This window comes from Anoplophora glabripennis, unplaced genomic scaffold (assembly GCF_000390285.2).
Source record: "Anoplophora glabripennis isolate ALB-LARVAE unplaced genomic scaffold, Agla_2.0 scaffold48, whole genome shotgun sequence".
NCBI classification, from domain to species: Eukaryota; Metazoa; Arthropoda; class Insecta; order Coleoptera; family Cerambycidae; genus Anoplophora; species Anoplophora glabripennis.
In genome coordinates this window covers 751,858-768,275 of record NW_019416270.1, presented here as the reverse complement: position 1 = coordinate 768,275, position 16,418 = coordinate 751,858, and the positions used below count along the sequence as shown (strand labels likewise).

The window sequence follows — 16,418 nt, the reverse complement described above, 5'->3', positions numbered from 1 at the left end:
TACAACGTTAAGAAAATCTCAATTTTCTATCTTCAATAATACCTAATAATTGAAATGTGTGACTTTAGAATGCACTAAACACGAATTCTTTTAGTTGTTTGTAATTCAAAACAATAATTTCAAGTTCAGTTTGTCAAAGAACTTTTGCAGTAGGGTTATTAGTTACTAAATGCAGATACATTTGCTAACAATAATAGACGAGGCGAAAACCTCGCATTCGTGGGAGAAATTTTCCGACTCGATTTTTTTTGCATATTCAGATTCGTGAGATGTTCCTTAACATGAATCAAGATGATGCCGGCCGAAAATCTGGTGCCCATTTGTTTAAACAAACTTTTTTAAAACAAATTGTAAAAATTGGTTTTTTCACTCCGGAAAATTTTTTGTTAGGTTTTGTGGTACATTATAAACAAAAAAGTTCCTATGCACTATGCTTCTAAAATTAATAGTTTTAAAGTTATAAACAATTTAAGTTGCTAAAAATTCGAAAATAACGATTTTCAACGACCGATTTCAGAGTTAAAAATTGTTATTTTTGATGTTGTCAGGTACCTAAATTAAAGTTTAAATATCTCCCTACAAGATGCTGAAGAGTTTTTGGGACTGGCATTATTCTAAAGCCTTGTTTTTTAATTGTTAATAAAGCGCTGAGCCGCGCGCTCGCCTCTCTCATACGCGGATTCGCTATTTCGTCTAGCGCGTTCAGCTTATGTTTTCTGAATTTAGAGTTCAAAGTACTATTACTACTCATAAAAAAAATGATTATTTAAATTTCATAATTCATAATAATTTTATTTAATTAATTCAAAATTGTACGAATAGAGTGCAGAAAAAATAAATAATCAATACAATAGTATCAAATACATTTGATTTTTATTAAAGAACATTTATTTAATACTGCATATTATTTATCACACATTTATTCATTCATAAGAATTCTCACACTGTTCTATGTTACAACCACATAAGGGTACACAAGTGACATAGTTTTTCCTACAAGAACAAGCTTTAGTCTTACAGTTTTTTATACATTTACATTGTTTAACTAAGTTTTTGGGTAATGGATCTTTGGTAATAAATTTAGGTAATAATTCACCTGTATCATTTTGATAACCGAAAGCTGTGAAATCCAAATATTGATATTGAGGAAAATGGAACTTTTCCATATGTACGTTTGTAAAGAAGCTCATAGCTCATTATCCACAATTAAAAAAACAAGACTTTAAAATAATGAAAATCCCAAAAACTCTTCAACATCTTGTAGGGGGATGTTTAAACTTTAATTTAGGTACTTGGCAACATGAAAAATAACAATTTTTAACCCGGAAATCGGTCGTTGAAAATGGTAATTTTCACATTTTTGGCAACATATTTATAACTTTAAAACTATCAATGTTAGTGGCATAGTGCACAGGAACTTTTTTGTTTATTATGTGCCAAAAAACCTAAAAAAAAATTTTTCCCGATTGAAAAAACTAATTTTTAAAATTTGTTTAAAAAAAGTTTATTTAAACAGATGGGCACCAGATTTCTGGCCGGCATCATCTTGATTCTTGTTAAGGAACATCTCACGAATCTGAATATGCAAAAAATCGAGTCGGAAAATTTCTCCCACGAATGCGAGGTTTTCGCCTTGTCTATAAGGTCGTACGCAAGCTCCGCAACAAAACAATTTTTTATCTAATTTGCCTTCCGTTTTTAACGTCTACAGCAAGGAAACTGGCGCCACAGTTCTGTTGTATCATAAAGTAACAACAGAAGCACAGATCGATAACGCAAATGCCTAAACGTGTTGCTAAAGAGATTGACTAACACTAACCCTGATTCTAACTAAGTTTGAATACCAATTTTAATCTCTTAAGTTTTATTGGTGAAAACTGAAAACCAGTAAAATTAAAAATTTAATAGAATGTTCTGTATTTATGTTTTTTAATATTTTGAGATTTTATAAAAATGTTGATAATTTTGTTTTAATCTTTTCTTTTCAATCTAAAAAATGTACAGATGGTTACACAATATCCTGCTAATTTTTTCGATAAATATTAAAACCATAGTATTTTTGAATAGAGAATGAAAATACCTTTCAAATTAGGTATCACAAGCCCTTACTTTCCATTTAAAAATTTAGGGGTTGTAACTGCCATTCGAAGGGGGTTGAATTAGGGATGAAATTTTTACGTTGTAGGATGTCCATTTTAGAACGATTTTTTCAATTCATACGATAAAAAAATGATAATCGATGTTTAAATTTAATGACATAAAAACAAATGGAAATACAATACCTATTAAATAACAAATAACAAACAAATAAATGTTGAAATATTGAATTGTAGTTAGGGCTGTCAGAACTGAGCCGCGGGACATAGGCGTACACATTACTTAGTAAAAAACAACAAATTAAATTGTCTTTTTTTCGTAAACTATTAATTTATTTTAGTTGGCTGCCGAGTTAAGAGTTGTATTAAAACCGCTGACGATTAAAATGCCAATTATTGGAGGAATTCAATTATTTTTTCTAAACACTCCAGACATACATTTTGAACTTGAAGGTATCTCCAGTATACCAGGTTTCAGGTAATGTCAAAATCAATAATCTCAAATAATACTGTTAAAAGACAAATGCCTATTTTAGTTACTTCATAAGACAGAAAATCGAACACAGAATTACGAAAAAAATAGTTTTTCCTAACAAAATCACGAAGAGGTTTTTGAAGTCAGTTGAGGCTGCGGAGTTAAAGTCACAAGAACCTGAGGTAGGATAATTTAGGATTTTAAGAGAAATAAAGAATGTAAACCGTTTGGATTTTAGGGTGTTTTAAGAGTGCATGTATTTGAAGCAAAGAACTTGGAAAGGAAAGATGTGACAGGGAAGTCCGATCCTTATGTTATTTTAAATGTCGGAGCCCAAGAATGCAAAACTCACGTTGTTAAGCGAGAATTAAATCCCAAATGGGATTATTGGTGTGAGGTGAGTACATCGACATTTTTGAGAAATACTTTTTCAGAACTACCGATTTCTTTTGAAAGCGTACTAATTAAATGAATCATTTATATTTAACTCGCTTGCTTCGATTTTTCTTAGCCTCGGAAATTGGAAAACAACATTTGGGGTGTCTTAATGTATTTTATTTAATCCTATGCCTATCTACCATTTAGTATAAGGCTAGATTTATTTAACCCATAATCATGCTATGTATTTCATCAATCCGTTTTTATCCTTTGTCATTTGCACAATCTCTACTTACACTATTCCCTTATCACTTCTTATTCAATCCCCTTTATCCCTCTTTTCCTTTGGGATTTCCCTTTTATTTAAAAATGTATTTTTCTTTATATTAGAAATCTTTTCGGCTTTCCTATTTTCTTATATATTTCTTTCTCTATTTTGCTGTTACTTTCTATTATCGTACCTAAGTACTTATTATAATCTTCTACCTGTTGTATTCTTTTGTCGCTTAATATCATACTGTGCTTTTTGTTGTCATGCTTTTTGTTTTCTTTATATTAATTTCCGTATTTATTTTCCCCAAGGCCATCTAATACTAATATAATCTAATAATAACATAATCATATTCTGTTGTAACTTTTCGGAATCAGCTACTATGGCCATGTCATTTATATCCCAACTCTAGAAAATATTATTATTGAGAATAACAAAGCTCTTAGACACTGTTGGACTTATGAAATCTTTGTCTAGTATACAGGGTGTTAAAAAAAGAGTGTAAAATATTTCAGGAGGTAATAGTATGAACCAAAATAAGCAGAAAAGTCTTAATAAACATGGGTCCGCAAAGTAACGGTTGCGGAGATATGAACCACTATTCGTTTTTCAAACATTTTATTTTATTAGGAATAAACCGACAAAGGAAGCTTTTAACAAACAAAAAACAAAGTTACAGAAGATGTTCAAAGTGCCCTCCGTCCATTTCCAAGCAGGCACGACATCTTCGTCTCAACGATATTCGAACTCTTTCGAAAACACCCTCCTTGGTTTGGATTTCTTGACACTTTTGATTAATCCGTAGCTGCAGCTCTTCCAGGCTATTTACAGGAGTACCATACACTAATGTCTTCAAATATCCCCAAACAAAGAAATCTAGAGGGTTCAGATCAGGCGATCTTGGAGGCCATAAAACAGGTCCGGCCCTTCCTACCCATCTATGTGGAAAAGTTTGGTGTAAATGCTCTCTAACGGCCATGGAAAAATGAGCTGGAGCACCATCATGCTGGAACCACATTTGTTGCCTCTGATTCAAAGGAATGTCTTCCAAAAACTCATACAGTGTGTTCTGCAGAAAGTTGAGGTAAGCAGCGCCTGTTAATCGGTTTGGTAAAACAACAGGACCTAGAAACCTGTCACCTACAATACCCATCCAAATGTTTAATGAAAAACGTGCCTGATGTCCAGATTCTATTAGAGCATGAGGATTTTCGTCGGCCCAAATATGCGTATTGTGAAAATTAAACACTCCATTTCTTGTGAACCCGGCCTCATCAGTAAAAAGAATGTTTGCAAGAAAACGAGGGTCTTCAGCATCATGACGTAGAAACCAGCGGCAAAAAACCAAACGTGCTTGATGATCATTTATTGGATTTAAGGCCTGTACTCGTTGCACATGGTATGGATAAAGCAGTTGCTCGTGAAGGATTCTCCAAACAAGAGGACCACTAATTCCTACCTCGGCTGATATTCTCCGCACACTCGTACCTGGATTCTGCTCTACCAGTGCTAGAATTTCTTCTTCTGCTCTAGGAGTGGATACCGACCTTGGTCTTCCGGATAAATGGCACTGTTTGCTCAAGGAACCGGTATCACGCAATCTTTGGTGAATTCTTCCAAACATGCGTTGTGAAGGAATCTGGCGATTTGGATAAGCGTCAACATAAAGACGTCGCGCTTCGGTGGCGTTCCCATTAGCACGACCATACATGAAATGCATGTCTGTTAATTCTGCGTTAGAGTAACCAGCCATAGCGAAAGAAAACTTGTGCACTGAGAACAACTGTCAAATACGTACTGTTTATTTCACTAAACATCAACCAACTATTATAAGAAAATACACAACGTTTTTGCAAAATAAAAAAAGGGGCTAAAAAACATAAAACATTCCATATCTCCGCAACCGTTACTTTGCGGACCCATGTTTATTGAGACTTTTCTGCTTATTTTGGTTCATACTATTACCTCCTTAAATATTTTACACTCTTTTTTTAACACCCTGTATACTTTATTATCTTTATCGCCCTTCTGTTTATTATTGTTTTCCAGTTCTCTTCAAATATTGGACCAGTTAAAAACTTTCTCAAGGTCTATGACTATATTTTTTTCTGTTTTTGTTATAAGCTTTTCACGAGCTTGTTTCTTTGTCTTATTAAGAGATCTTGCGTGTTTCTTCAACTTCTAAAGCCACATTGGGATTATTCGTTCTTTCTTTCAATTTTGTCTCTTATCCTTTCCAATAATTGAACTAATATTTTTCCTGGTACACAAGGTAACATTTATCCTCTTATAATTTTCACATTTTCTTTTGTCTCTTCCCTTATTTATCTCTATATTTTTATACAAATACTCTTTATCGGACTATTCAAAAACCTTCTTATTTCTCTATTTCTTTCTGGACCTATATGTATAGTTTTAGTATCGTGATTGTATTGCATCCTCTACTCGTACAACACCCGATTCTTCCATAACTATAATTTTTTCCTGTTTTTCTGAAGTACTTAATTTCTTCAAAATATTTTCTCCATTTTCCCATTATTTTAATCTTCGTCCGCTATGCTTTCATTTCACTCTTTGATATTACTTATATTATGTGTTTACTCTTTGTCAACTTTTTTAGTGTTCCATGGAATACTTTTTGATTTTCTTCGAAGTTTTCGATTATTTAATCTTCCAAACATTTCCGATGCACTTTTTACAGCAGTTTTCACTTTTTCCTGTTTTTCTTTATACTCTTCGTACTCTTCTACCTTTTTGTTTCTAGATATATGTTCCATTTTTGCTTTTTGTTTTTTATGTTCTGTTTCATTTCATCATTTCATTACTTTGTATGTTTTTGTTTGATAATTTTGTTGTGTGTGCTTCTCTTCGCAGCTTCTAGTATGCTTACCATTTTACTCTGATTCCTATCCTTTCCTTATTTTCTTTCCTAATATCCTTGAAAGTATTATTGAAATGCATTTTGTGTTTGTAGATGCTTTAGTTTGTAGCATTTTATTTTAATATTGACTTTTCCCTTCTCCTATCTCTTACTTGCTTGTTTTGTACATTTTATACCATTTACGTTTTCGAGTATTCCTACTTATTAAATAACAGTTTATTATTGATATATTATCCCCGTTAGTCTTCTTTAAGATGGCTTTAACAAAAATATATTAAGGGAAATAATATTACAGAACGTTAAAGCGGTGATTCGATATCACTGTATGCTTAATTAGCACTCGTTGACCTGTTATGTAAAAAGCAGTGATCTCATTTCATTATTATGTTAATCAATCTATTATGTCTCGTATCAAAATTAACTCTAATCTGTGATGGCCATTTACTGCAGTCTGCAGTAGGACGAACTGAGGTGCCACATTCATTTAAATAACTATTTTTTAATCTCTTTAGGATAATTTAGTTGTAATTGTTAAACGGACATGTACATGGTCAAATATAATTATAAATATATTCAAATTACGTCACAATGGAGCAGCGTTAGTATTATGATACCTGTTAAATATATTGGATAACTTTGTTGTAAATATTATAGAAAAATGACAACAGATAATCCTTAAAAGTTGTCAATGATTTATTAAATATTGAATATACAGGTGTATTAGTCTATTTTAGACGGCTGTTTAGAAATAGAAATTATTCTGAAATATTGTTTAACGACTGTCTAAGCTTTTTCGTATTTTAAATAAGTAATAAATAGCAACTTTCGTGAATCACAATAAATTATTTCTTTTATATACCTAATGTATAATGTATATGATATATAATTATATAATTTCTTTTTATTATTAAAAATACTAGTGTGTTGCAAATCCAAACTAACGCAAAACTTGTAAGAAATCATTTAATGACACAAGTTAACGTGACAGCTGCTTATTACTATTACGTGAATTGCAATGAAAACTATAATAAATTTTATTTTCTTTTTTGTTAACAAATGGTTAACAACAACAAACAACAACAAATGGTTAACAAATGTAGATTCACTGGTACCATTTGTGCTACTTCTTGTGAAAATATCCTTCAAATTTTTAATTTTGCACGGGAAGGAGTATCTTAGATTTTCGATATATTGTTTTGTTACACTCTTATATGGTTGACCTAAATATAATATCTATTAATTTATTACATAGAGTTCTATAACAGTCACTGTTTGAAAGAGTCTTTGTGTAGTACTTAATCCAATTTCTTATATGATTTATTTTATATTTTATTACACAATTGAGTATGTTTGAAAATATTAATAAAATGAATGCTAATCGCTACTCAATTTCGTTCATACTGATTTACTTTCATGTTGTTACTTGAATAGGAAGTACCACACCTTAGCACTGCAACATTATTTTCAGTTTATAATATTGGATCCCGTGGCCCAACACATGCAGTTTATGGTTTTTGACCAAGACGACCTCAACGAGGACGACTTCCTCGGAAAGTATGTAAACACATTTGTGCACCACCAGTTTACTGTAACGATATTTTCAGTGGCGTAGTTGAAATCAACACCGTCATAAAAGAAAATGAAAACGACAAATGGTTCACATTGGACAATGCCAAACATGGAAAAGTCCATATGAGATTCACGTGGCTTGGATTATCATCAGATTATAGCAAGTTGGGAGCGGTAAATGGACAAATTTAATTTTTAATTTTGTAAATAGTCATATTTGCTGGTTTTGAAATATTCTTCTTTTTTCAGGCTTATCAAGAAACCAAACTATTGAAAGTTGCAGATATAAGTACAGCTTTATTAACTGTTTATGTTGATTGTGCTATGAATTTACCGGTAAGTGGTCACTATACAAATATAAGTAATTTTTAAATTGACAGCAATTTGTTTCATTCTTGCCTATTGAGGATATCCATGATTTTAAGGTTCCAACTCTAGCTTTTTATATGCTTCAGTTTTGACAGCAGTTTCTTCACTACCAGCTTCCAGTGTTTCTCTTCCGAACAGTAGACAGCGCACTCTTGCTAGATCTACACAATAGCCAAATCAGGTTGCAGTCTCCTCTTCCTTCTGTTGATATCTATAGGGTGTCTTCTACCTGCTAATATTACTCAGATATCACCGAAGTCTTCAATGTCCTATTAACACTCTGGCTGTTACTGATTTGCAATTTTGGTTCATTAGGTCTACCGACACCTCTTTCGTTGATCTTTTTAAGAACCTCTTGGTTTCCTTCTGTTATGGAATGACTTGCAACCATTTTAGCTGTTTATCTTTAGCCCATTTCGGAATTAGCAAACTAGCTTTCTCGACTTCCATGTCGTGCTGGTTTCCTAGCGTTACCAAACCATCCAAACAGCCATACCAGCCTAAATTTAATCTAGTATGAACTGATTGCTTTTAATGCTGTCTAACTGTCAGGGTAAACAACAATTCGTTGCAGGTACGTATATCTTACAACGCTTTATTATTTTCTCTCTCTAACGAACTCAGCTTTATCGATACTTACATCTACATACAAATGTAAAAAATATATTTCTCTTCCTTTTCAGACAGTTAAGGCGTTTAAGAAGCCCGATCCTTACGTTATTTTGACTGTGGGCCGAAACCAGCTGAAAAGTAAAGTGAAGAAACACACTACTGATCCTGTATGGGAGGAAGGATTTTCGCTTCTCATCCCCAATCCCGAGACTAATGCTCTCTTCATAAGCATTATAGACAAGCAGACTGATATTAAGATGGACCAGCTTGTCTACCACATGAAAAATCTTTCAGATTTCCCAGACCTTCAACTCAGCAAAGAAGAGTTTCCTCTGTCTGTAGCTGGAAAAATTATTGTTTCTTTGCAGTTACGGGTAATAATATATGTAGTTATTAATTAATATCAAATGCTTTTTATAGGCATTGATCTTTTTAATTTCAATTCTGTGAGTTTTCACACTATTGAGAGTTCAATTTACTTTTTTCAGATTTTAACAAACGAATTTTTTGAAGACGATGATAGTGACACCGATTCTGATGAAGATCTTATTAGGCATAATTCTTTGAGAGCTTCAACTAGTAATAGAGGTTAGTGAAAAATATTTCATACAACCAGATTCTTAAAAAAATTGTTTAAAATCGGGAATGTTTCAAGTCAAATATTCATCTTTCAATCAATTTTTTCCCAGAGTTGTTTTAAAGGTGTACCTACATATGCATATGTATAGGTGGTATATGTGGAGTTTTATAATTCGTTAATTCAACAAATTTTCAAATGATAATTGTGGCATTTGTAACGAGCGTTCAAATAAAAACGTGGTCAAGTTGGTTCTGAAAATTTGGACGTAGGCGCTATATCGCCGCTATCAATTTGAATATTTTCGTTTTAAAAAGCGTTTAAAATGGTGTTTTCTCAAGAACAAAAAGTGTTTATCATAGAGTCCTACTTTAGAAATGGACGCAAGATTGATGGAATATGGAAGTATTCTATTGAGGAATGTTTCATAGAATTTCAAAATCAATTTCCCGGCGTTGTTGAGTACAAAATTTTTCAAAGTGCAGTTCAGCGTTGTGTTAATGTTTTTCGTGAAACGGGCAGTGTAACAAGAAAAGAAGGAAGCGGCCGACCTAAAAAGCGGACTGAAGAATTAAAAGAAAATGTCCAACAAATAATGAAAAATGCGCCAAGAACTTCTGTACGTGTTTTATCACAAATGGTGGCAGTATCAGTCGGTACCTTCCACACAGTGTTAAAAAAGATTTGCGTTTGTTCTCCTATCGTTTAACTTGTCAGCAAGAACTTCATGAAGTTGATTTTCCGCGACGGGCTGTATTTTGTGAATTGTTTTTAAACAACTACGGTGAACTTCATAATATCACCTTTTTTTCTGATGAAGCCTGGTTTCATTTAAGTGGTTACGTAAACTCACAGAATATGAGAATGTGGTCTTCTGAAAAACCAGATAACTTTTTTGTCGAGGGCCCTCTACACGCTCAAAAAATTGAAGTTTGGTGTGCTCTCAATCGAAGGAGGATTTATGGACCTATTTTTTTTAATGGTACTCTTACTGCGCAAAGGTATAGAGAAGAAATTATCGCTCCTTTTGTTAACCAGCTGGAAGAAAACGAAATTACAAACTTTTACTTTCAACAAGATGGCGCAAAGGCACATACGGCATGCGCGACGATGAATATGTTGAGGGAAGTTTTCCAAAATCGACTAATAAGTCTCAATGCTGAACATGAATTTCCACCGAGGTCATGTGATATTACGCCGTGTGATTTCTTTTTGTGGCCTTACCTTAAAAACACTATTTTTGAACTGCCTATTCCTGATTTAAACCATCTGCAGGCTCGACTTATAGACAAGATTCGTGAAATTAACAATATCCCGAGCATCTTAGAAAATGTCTTTAATTCTTTGAGGAACAGGAGTGAAAAGTGCTTGGAACAAGGAGGGGGACACTTTCAGCAGCTGCTTTAATTTATTGTTATAACAAGGAGGGGGACACTTTCCGCAGCTCCTTTAATTGTTTGTTACTGTTATCACGATTATTCTTTAAAATAAAGTTATATAGTCATTAACGTTATTGAAACTGACATCTGCTATACAGCTCGTTGAGAAATGAGGTTAAGTTGGTCGCTATAAGCTACTCCCTACGTCCAATGTGTCAGAGCCAACTTCGACCACGTTTTTATTTGAACGATCGTTATATTTTTTTCATAGCTTAAAGATGAAATATATCCATATTTGTTATGTTATATTTATATTTATAGGCATATATTTTACATACACATAAGTGTTTACACGCGTCCAAAAAAAAAATGTGGTAAATAACAATACACATAATGATAGTAATTAACTAACTGTTATACAAATATACATAAACAATATATAATTAAAATAAGTATGATAAACGACACACTAAGATTAATGATAATTTTTTATTAAGGATTTTTTTATCCTTGATTTAAAATTATTGTCATTAAGAATTTGAATTTGGTGATTTATTATATTAAAAAATTTGATAGCCCAATAATAATTATTGGGTACTAATTATTAGTACCGATCCGCGTTTTACTAAATCTTAGAAATTTATTACATAAATATGTGCTCTTTCGGGTATTATAAGAGTGAGTTTCACTTCTGATTTCAAAGTTATGTATATGTTTTTTTGACTTAAATAAGACACTGAAGTATGTTCAATTTGGAAAACTGCTCTCTACAATCATCTCTAAAACCAAGGTCAGATATGATTCTAAAATACTAAAATGGCATATGTTATGATGGAATGGATATAGCCATGATAAACTATCAGCATACTTGATATTGAGACTCTTCGTTTGAGACTCCGGAGTAAATACGTATGTTTTGATATCTTGGAGCAAACATAATTAACATGTTGATCCCATGTCAGTTTAGGGTCAAGATGAACTCCCAAGAGTTTTACATGTGCTGGATTATCCCAGTTTTCCATATTCCGGAGACTAAAAATCATAGTTTCGGTCTTCGAAGTATTCAAACTGAGTTGATTACTAGTAAATCAGTTTTCAATCGATGCATGTTAGTCATAAGTTGATGTCATTAGCTGTTCAAAGTTTAAGCTGGTTCTAGTTATATTCAGCAAAGACTATACTTTTAGTATCATGAGGTAAACAATTATGACAATCATTAATATACAGGGTGTGCCATTTAACACTCCCGCTGTCAATATCTCCGAAATGAAGAAATTTATTTTAGTTCCGGAAATTGGGGTTGTTAGGTCCCTCGAATAGCTTCAAATTGTAGTTAGAATTGTTAGTTCAAATCTTCCTGTATAGATGGCGTGGCGATACTAAAAATTATTTTGTTCCCTGGAACGTGGAAATCGATGCTGTCACAGGGGAACAGGATGCGCATGCAAACCAAACGGACCGCTCGCGCGCACATCGCTATATGGACGTGTTCTATTCAAAAATTTCCCGCGCGGAAATTACCGCACAAATGCGGGAATTCCGCAGGTCTCATTGACATGCGGGAAATCGCTGGAATGCTGTAACGCGGAATGCGGGATTGCAAACCCTATTTCGGAGATATTGGCAGCGGGAGTGTTAAATGGCACACCCTGTATATCAGAAACAGTAACGGACCCAATATGGAACCTTGTGGAACTACATGTTCAATATTCTTTTTGGATGATTTCACAATATTATATAAAACAATACTGTAATCTATTATTCAAATATGATCTCAACAAATTCGAACTGTACGATGAAAAACCATAATTATGTAGCTTACGTATAAGAATTTCGTGTGATACACAATCGAAAGCTTTTGCCAAATCTAAAAATTGACTAGCAAAGTATTTCCCTTCTTCAAAACTACTGTTTATTGTGGATATTAGACATCTATAGCTATATCTATAGAGATATGTCTGAAATTAGAGGGATTATTAATATCATTATTTTTATAAATAGGAACAACCTTAGAAATTTTTAAACATTGGGGGAAAATATTTTTACGTATACAATAGCTAATTAAATCAGTGCAAGGTATTAATATTGGGTCAATTATTGATTTTAAAATTTTTGTTGAAATATTATACAGGGTGATTCAGAACTTATCAAAAAAAAAAATTCTGGATGTACAGGGGACCCTTACAAATACAATTTTGTAAAGAAAAAATCAAAAAGGTCAGTTCAAAATTGATTTAAAAATACACTTCTGCAGGGCACTGGAAACTGGTCCACTGTAAAACCTGACCTCGCAAAACGCGACCGGTATGGCGGCGTGATAAAAACGGACAAAAACTTTCGCAAGNAGCCATGATAAACTATCAGCATACTTGATATTGAGACTCTTCGTTTGAGACTCCGGAGTAAATACGTATGTTTTGATATCTTGGAGCAAACATAATTAACATGTTGATCCCATGTCAGTTTAGGGTCAAGATGAACTCCCAAGAGTTTTACATGTGCTGGATTATCCCAGTTTTCCATATTCCGGAGACTAAAAATCATAGTTTCGGTCTTCGAAGTATTCAAACTGAGTTGATTACTAGTAAATCAGTTTTCAATCGATGCGTGTTAGTCATAAGTTGATGTCATTAGCTGTTCAAAGTTTAAGCTGGTTCTTATTATATTGGTATCATCAGCAAAGAGTACACTTTTAGTATCATGAGGTAAACAATTATGACAATCATTAATATACAGGGTGTGTCATTTAACACCCCCGCTGTCAATATCTCCGATGAAGAAATTTATTTTAGTTCCGGAAATTGGGGTTGTTAGGTCCCTCGAATAGCTTCAAATTGTAGTTAGAATTGTTAGTTCACATCTTCCTGTGTAGATGGCGTGGCGATACTAAAAATTATTTTGTTCCCTGGAACGTGAAATTACAGTCCATCTGAGAGATCGTTAAATTTTGAGTAATTTTTGTAATTTAAAGTTTTTCCGTATATTTACTTGTTTTCGAGATATGTCGACTTCAATACAAAATGTATGATATAACAGGAAAATTTTTATTTTATTTAAATCACACTGAGACAAAATATCTCTTAAAATATTGTTATAATAGCTTTATTCGCATCACATACTAACAAACAATAAATTATATAAAAAACGATTGATCAACTACAGAAAAAAAAATTGTACATTGGTAAATCTTATAAGGTGCAGAGACGAACCGTATTTTATCAAATGTTATTGAAAAATGCAGTTATAGGTGGCTCATGTTATTTGTTTAAAATAAAACAATGACAGTTGACACATATTAGTTTTCCAATAATTCCAGTTTTATCAGTTTGCGTCTTTCAATTTAAGTATACTAGTTATACGATTTACCTCTGCATAATTTTTTTTCTGTAGTTGATCATTTGTTTTTTTATAATTTATTGTTTGTTAGTTAGTATGTGATGTGAATAAAGCCATTACAACAATATTTTAAAAGAATATTTTGTGTCGGTGTGATTTAAATAAAATAATAGATTTTCTTATTACATCATACATTGCACATTAATGTCGACATATCTCGAAAACAAGTAAATATAGGGAAAAACTTTATATTACAAAAATTACTCAAAATTTAACGATCTATAAGATGGACTATATTTTCATGTTCTAGGGAACAATTTTTTTTTTATTATCGCCACGCCATCTATACAGAAAGATTTGAACTCCAATCGAAAGCTTTTGTCAAATCTAAAAATTGACTAGCAAAGTATTTCCATTCTTCAAAACTACTGTTTATTGTGAATGTTAGACATCTATAGCTAGTGTGGTCAATAGATTACTTGGAAAACAGAATTGTTGAGGATTGAAAAGTTCCTGTGTCTCAAAATAATTAGTTACTTGTATTTTTAAGATAGTTTCATATTTTTAAACATTGGTGGAAAATATTTTTACATATACAGTAGCTAATTAAATCAGTGCAAGGTATTAATATTGGGTCAATTATTGATTTTAAAATTTTTGTTGAAATATTATATACTACATCCAAACAGGGTTTGCTCTTAAAACTCTTAACAATATCAATGACTTTCCAAGGGGACACTTCAGAAAAGGAAAAACTATTCACTGGACGGAGTAATCGGTGGAAGCTATTTAAATCGGCAATATTGATAAAGTAGTTATTAAACTGCTCGGATGTCAAATTACTTAAATTATTTGAGTAACTCATTTTAGTATTATTAACTAAATTCCAAATTGCTTTTTGGGAATTTGTATGCGTTTTTATAAAATTATCGTTAGCCATTTTCTTAGCTTTAGAAATTTCAAACCGGTGACGAGATCTAAATAATTTAAGATTATATTTATTATAATCTGATGGGTTTCTTTTACTTTCTGTACGAAACTGTAGTTGCTGTCTCATTTGTCGAAGAGTAGTATTAAACCACATTATTATACCGGAATGCGATGAACGGCCAGTCATTATAGGGGAAAAAAATACTATTAGAAGTTTCTCTGCGGAATATTGTTCAGAAACGTGTTATAAACAAAATATCAAAAAATCAACTCGAGACTAGTTGGTAAACTTTGTTAAAACAATGGTCAAAATTATGGAAAAGTGGTTTTTTGACTCGCGTAAAAAAAGTGTTATTCATAGAGAAAAATGGTTTATACAAAAAAGGTAGGTATTAAATAAATCTGTAAAATAAGACAAGTCCGATTAAATTCCGATAATTTGTTTATGCGCAAGAGCTCAAAAATGGTCGAATTTGAGCTCTTGCGCATNCAGAGCAAATAGTGTCCTCTGTAAGATGTCTGAAGGCAAACCTTCAAACAATTTATGTCGCAGAGATGTGAAGTTTATATTAGTATATTCCTTGTTAGCCCTGAAAATACATATACAGGGTGGTCCTTAAGTAATTGTACATAGAAGTATGGTAGATTTGTGACTTGAAAATATTACGATTTGAGCCAACTTGCCTTAATAAAATATTGATAATAAGAAAGATATAGGGTGTTAATAGTGAAATTTCAAAATTTATTTTTCGCAATAACTTGTACGTTTTTGGACATTTATACAAAAAAAATTTTTCCGGGGGTTTCTTGGTATGAGAAATCATAATTTGGTATCTAATTTAATGTATCTTTTAGAGGGCGCCACATAAGCCACATGTGTTGCATAAATTATTATTATAAGTATTAAAATCAATCCCAATAAATTCTGGCAATTTATCAATATGAAAAAGAATAACAACAGCTTGCCAGGTACAATGTATTACCAAGATAATTCTTATGAAAGTACTGGTGATGTGGTTGAGATGTTTGCTCAGTACTTTAGTAGTACTTTTATTAAGTCCAGTTTTCTTTCTGTTGACTCATTAACGGATACAGGCACTGCATTGTTTCAACTGAATCAGTTCACAGAAGCAGAGGTGATTTCAGCCTTAAAAAAAATCAAACCCAAAAATACTATGGGCCCAGATAAAATCCCTGCATTTGTACTTAATGATTGTGCCTGTGTTTTAGCTGTACCTCTTACCATCTTGTTTAATTTGTCTATTAGATGTAATACTTATCCTAGTGTATTAAAAAACTCTAAAGTAATTCCTGTTTATAAACAAGGTGAAAGAAATAAAGTTGAAAATTATAGACCTATAACAATTATCAATAATTTTTCTAAAGCTTATGAGTTTCTTCTTTACGATTTTATTTTTTCATTTGCAAAGAATCGAATAAATGAATATCAACATGGTTTCTTTAAGGGCAGATCCACCACCTCCAACCTTCTGTGTATAACTCAATATATCTCGGGTGTTTTTGATTCGAATTCGCAAGTAGATG

The 16,418-nt window shown here is 32.3% G+C and overlaps 1 protein-coding gene across 3 annotated transcripts in view; it reads left to right on the top strand.

The window, feature by feature from the left end:
* Window positions 1-16,418, top strand: part of LOC108904966 (extended synaptotagmin-3) — a 36,000-nt gene that overhangs the window by 15,893 nt on the left and 3,689 nt on the right. For all 3 annotated transcript variants that reach the window (XM_018707702.1, XM_018707700.1, XM_018707701.1), the window contains exons 8-15: window positions 2,438-2,574; window positions 2,633-2,753; window positions 2,810-2,968; window positions 7,570-7,655; window positions 7,706-7,844; window positions 7,920-8,006; window positions 8,723-9,025; window positions 9,140-9,239. In XM_018707702.1, coding sequence (XP_018563218.1) covers window positions 2,438-2,574; window positions 2,633-2,753; window positions 2,810-2,968; window positions 7,570-7,655; window positions 7,706-7,844; window positions 7,920-8,006; window positions 8,723-9,025; window positions 9,140-9,239 — 1,132 coding nt within the window. The remainder of the gene's footprint in view (window positions 1-2,437; window positions 2,575-2,632; window positions 2,754-2,809; window positions 2,969-7,569; window positions 7,656-7,705; window positions 7,845-7,919; window positions 8,007-8,722; window positions 9,026-9,139; window positions 9,240-16,418) is intronic.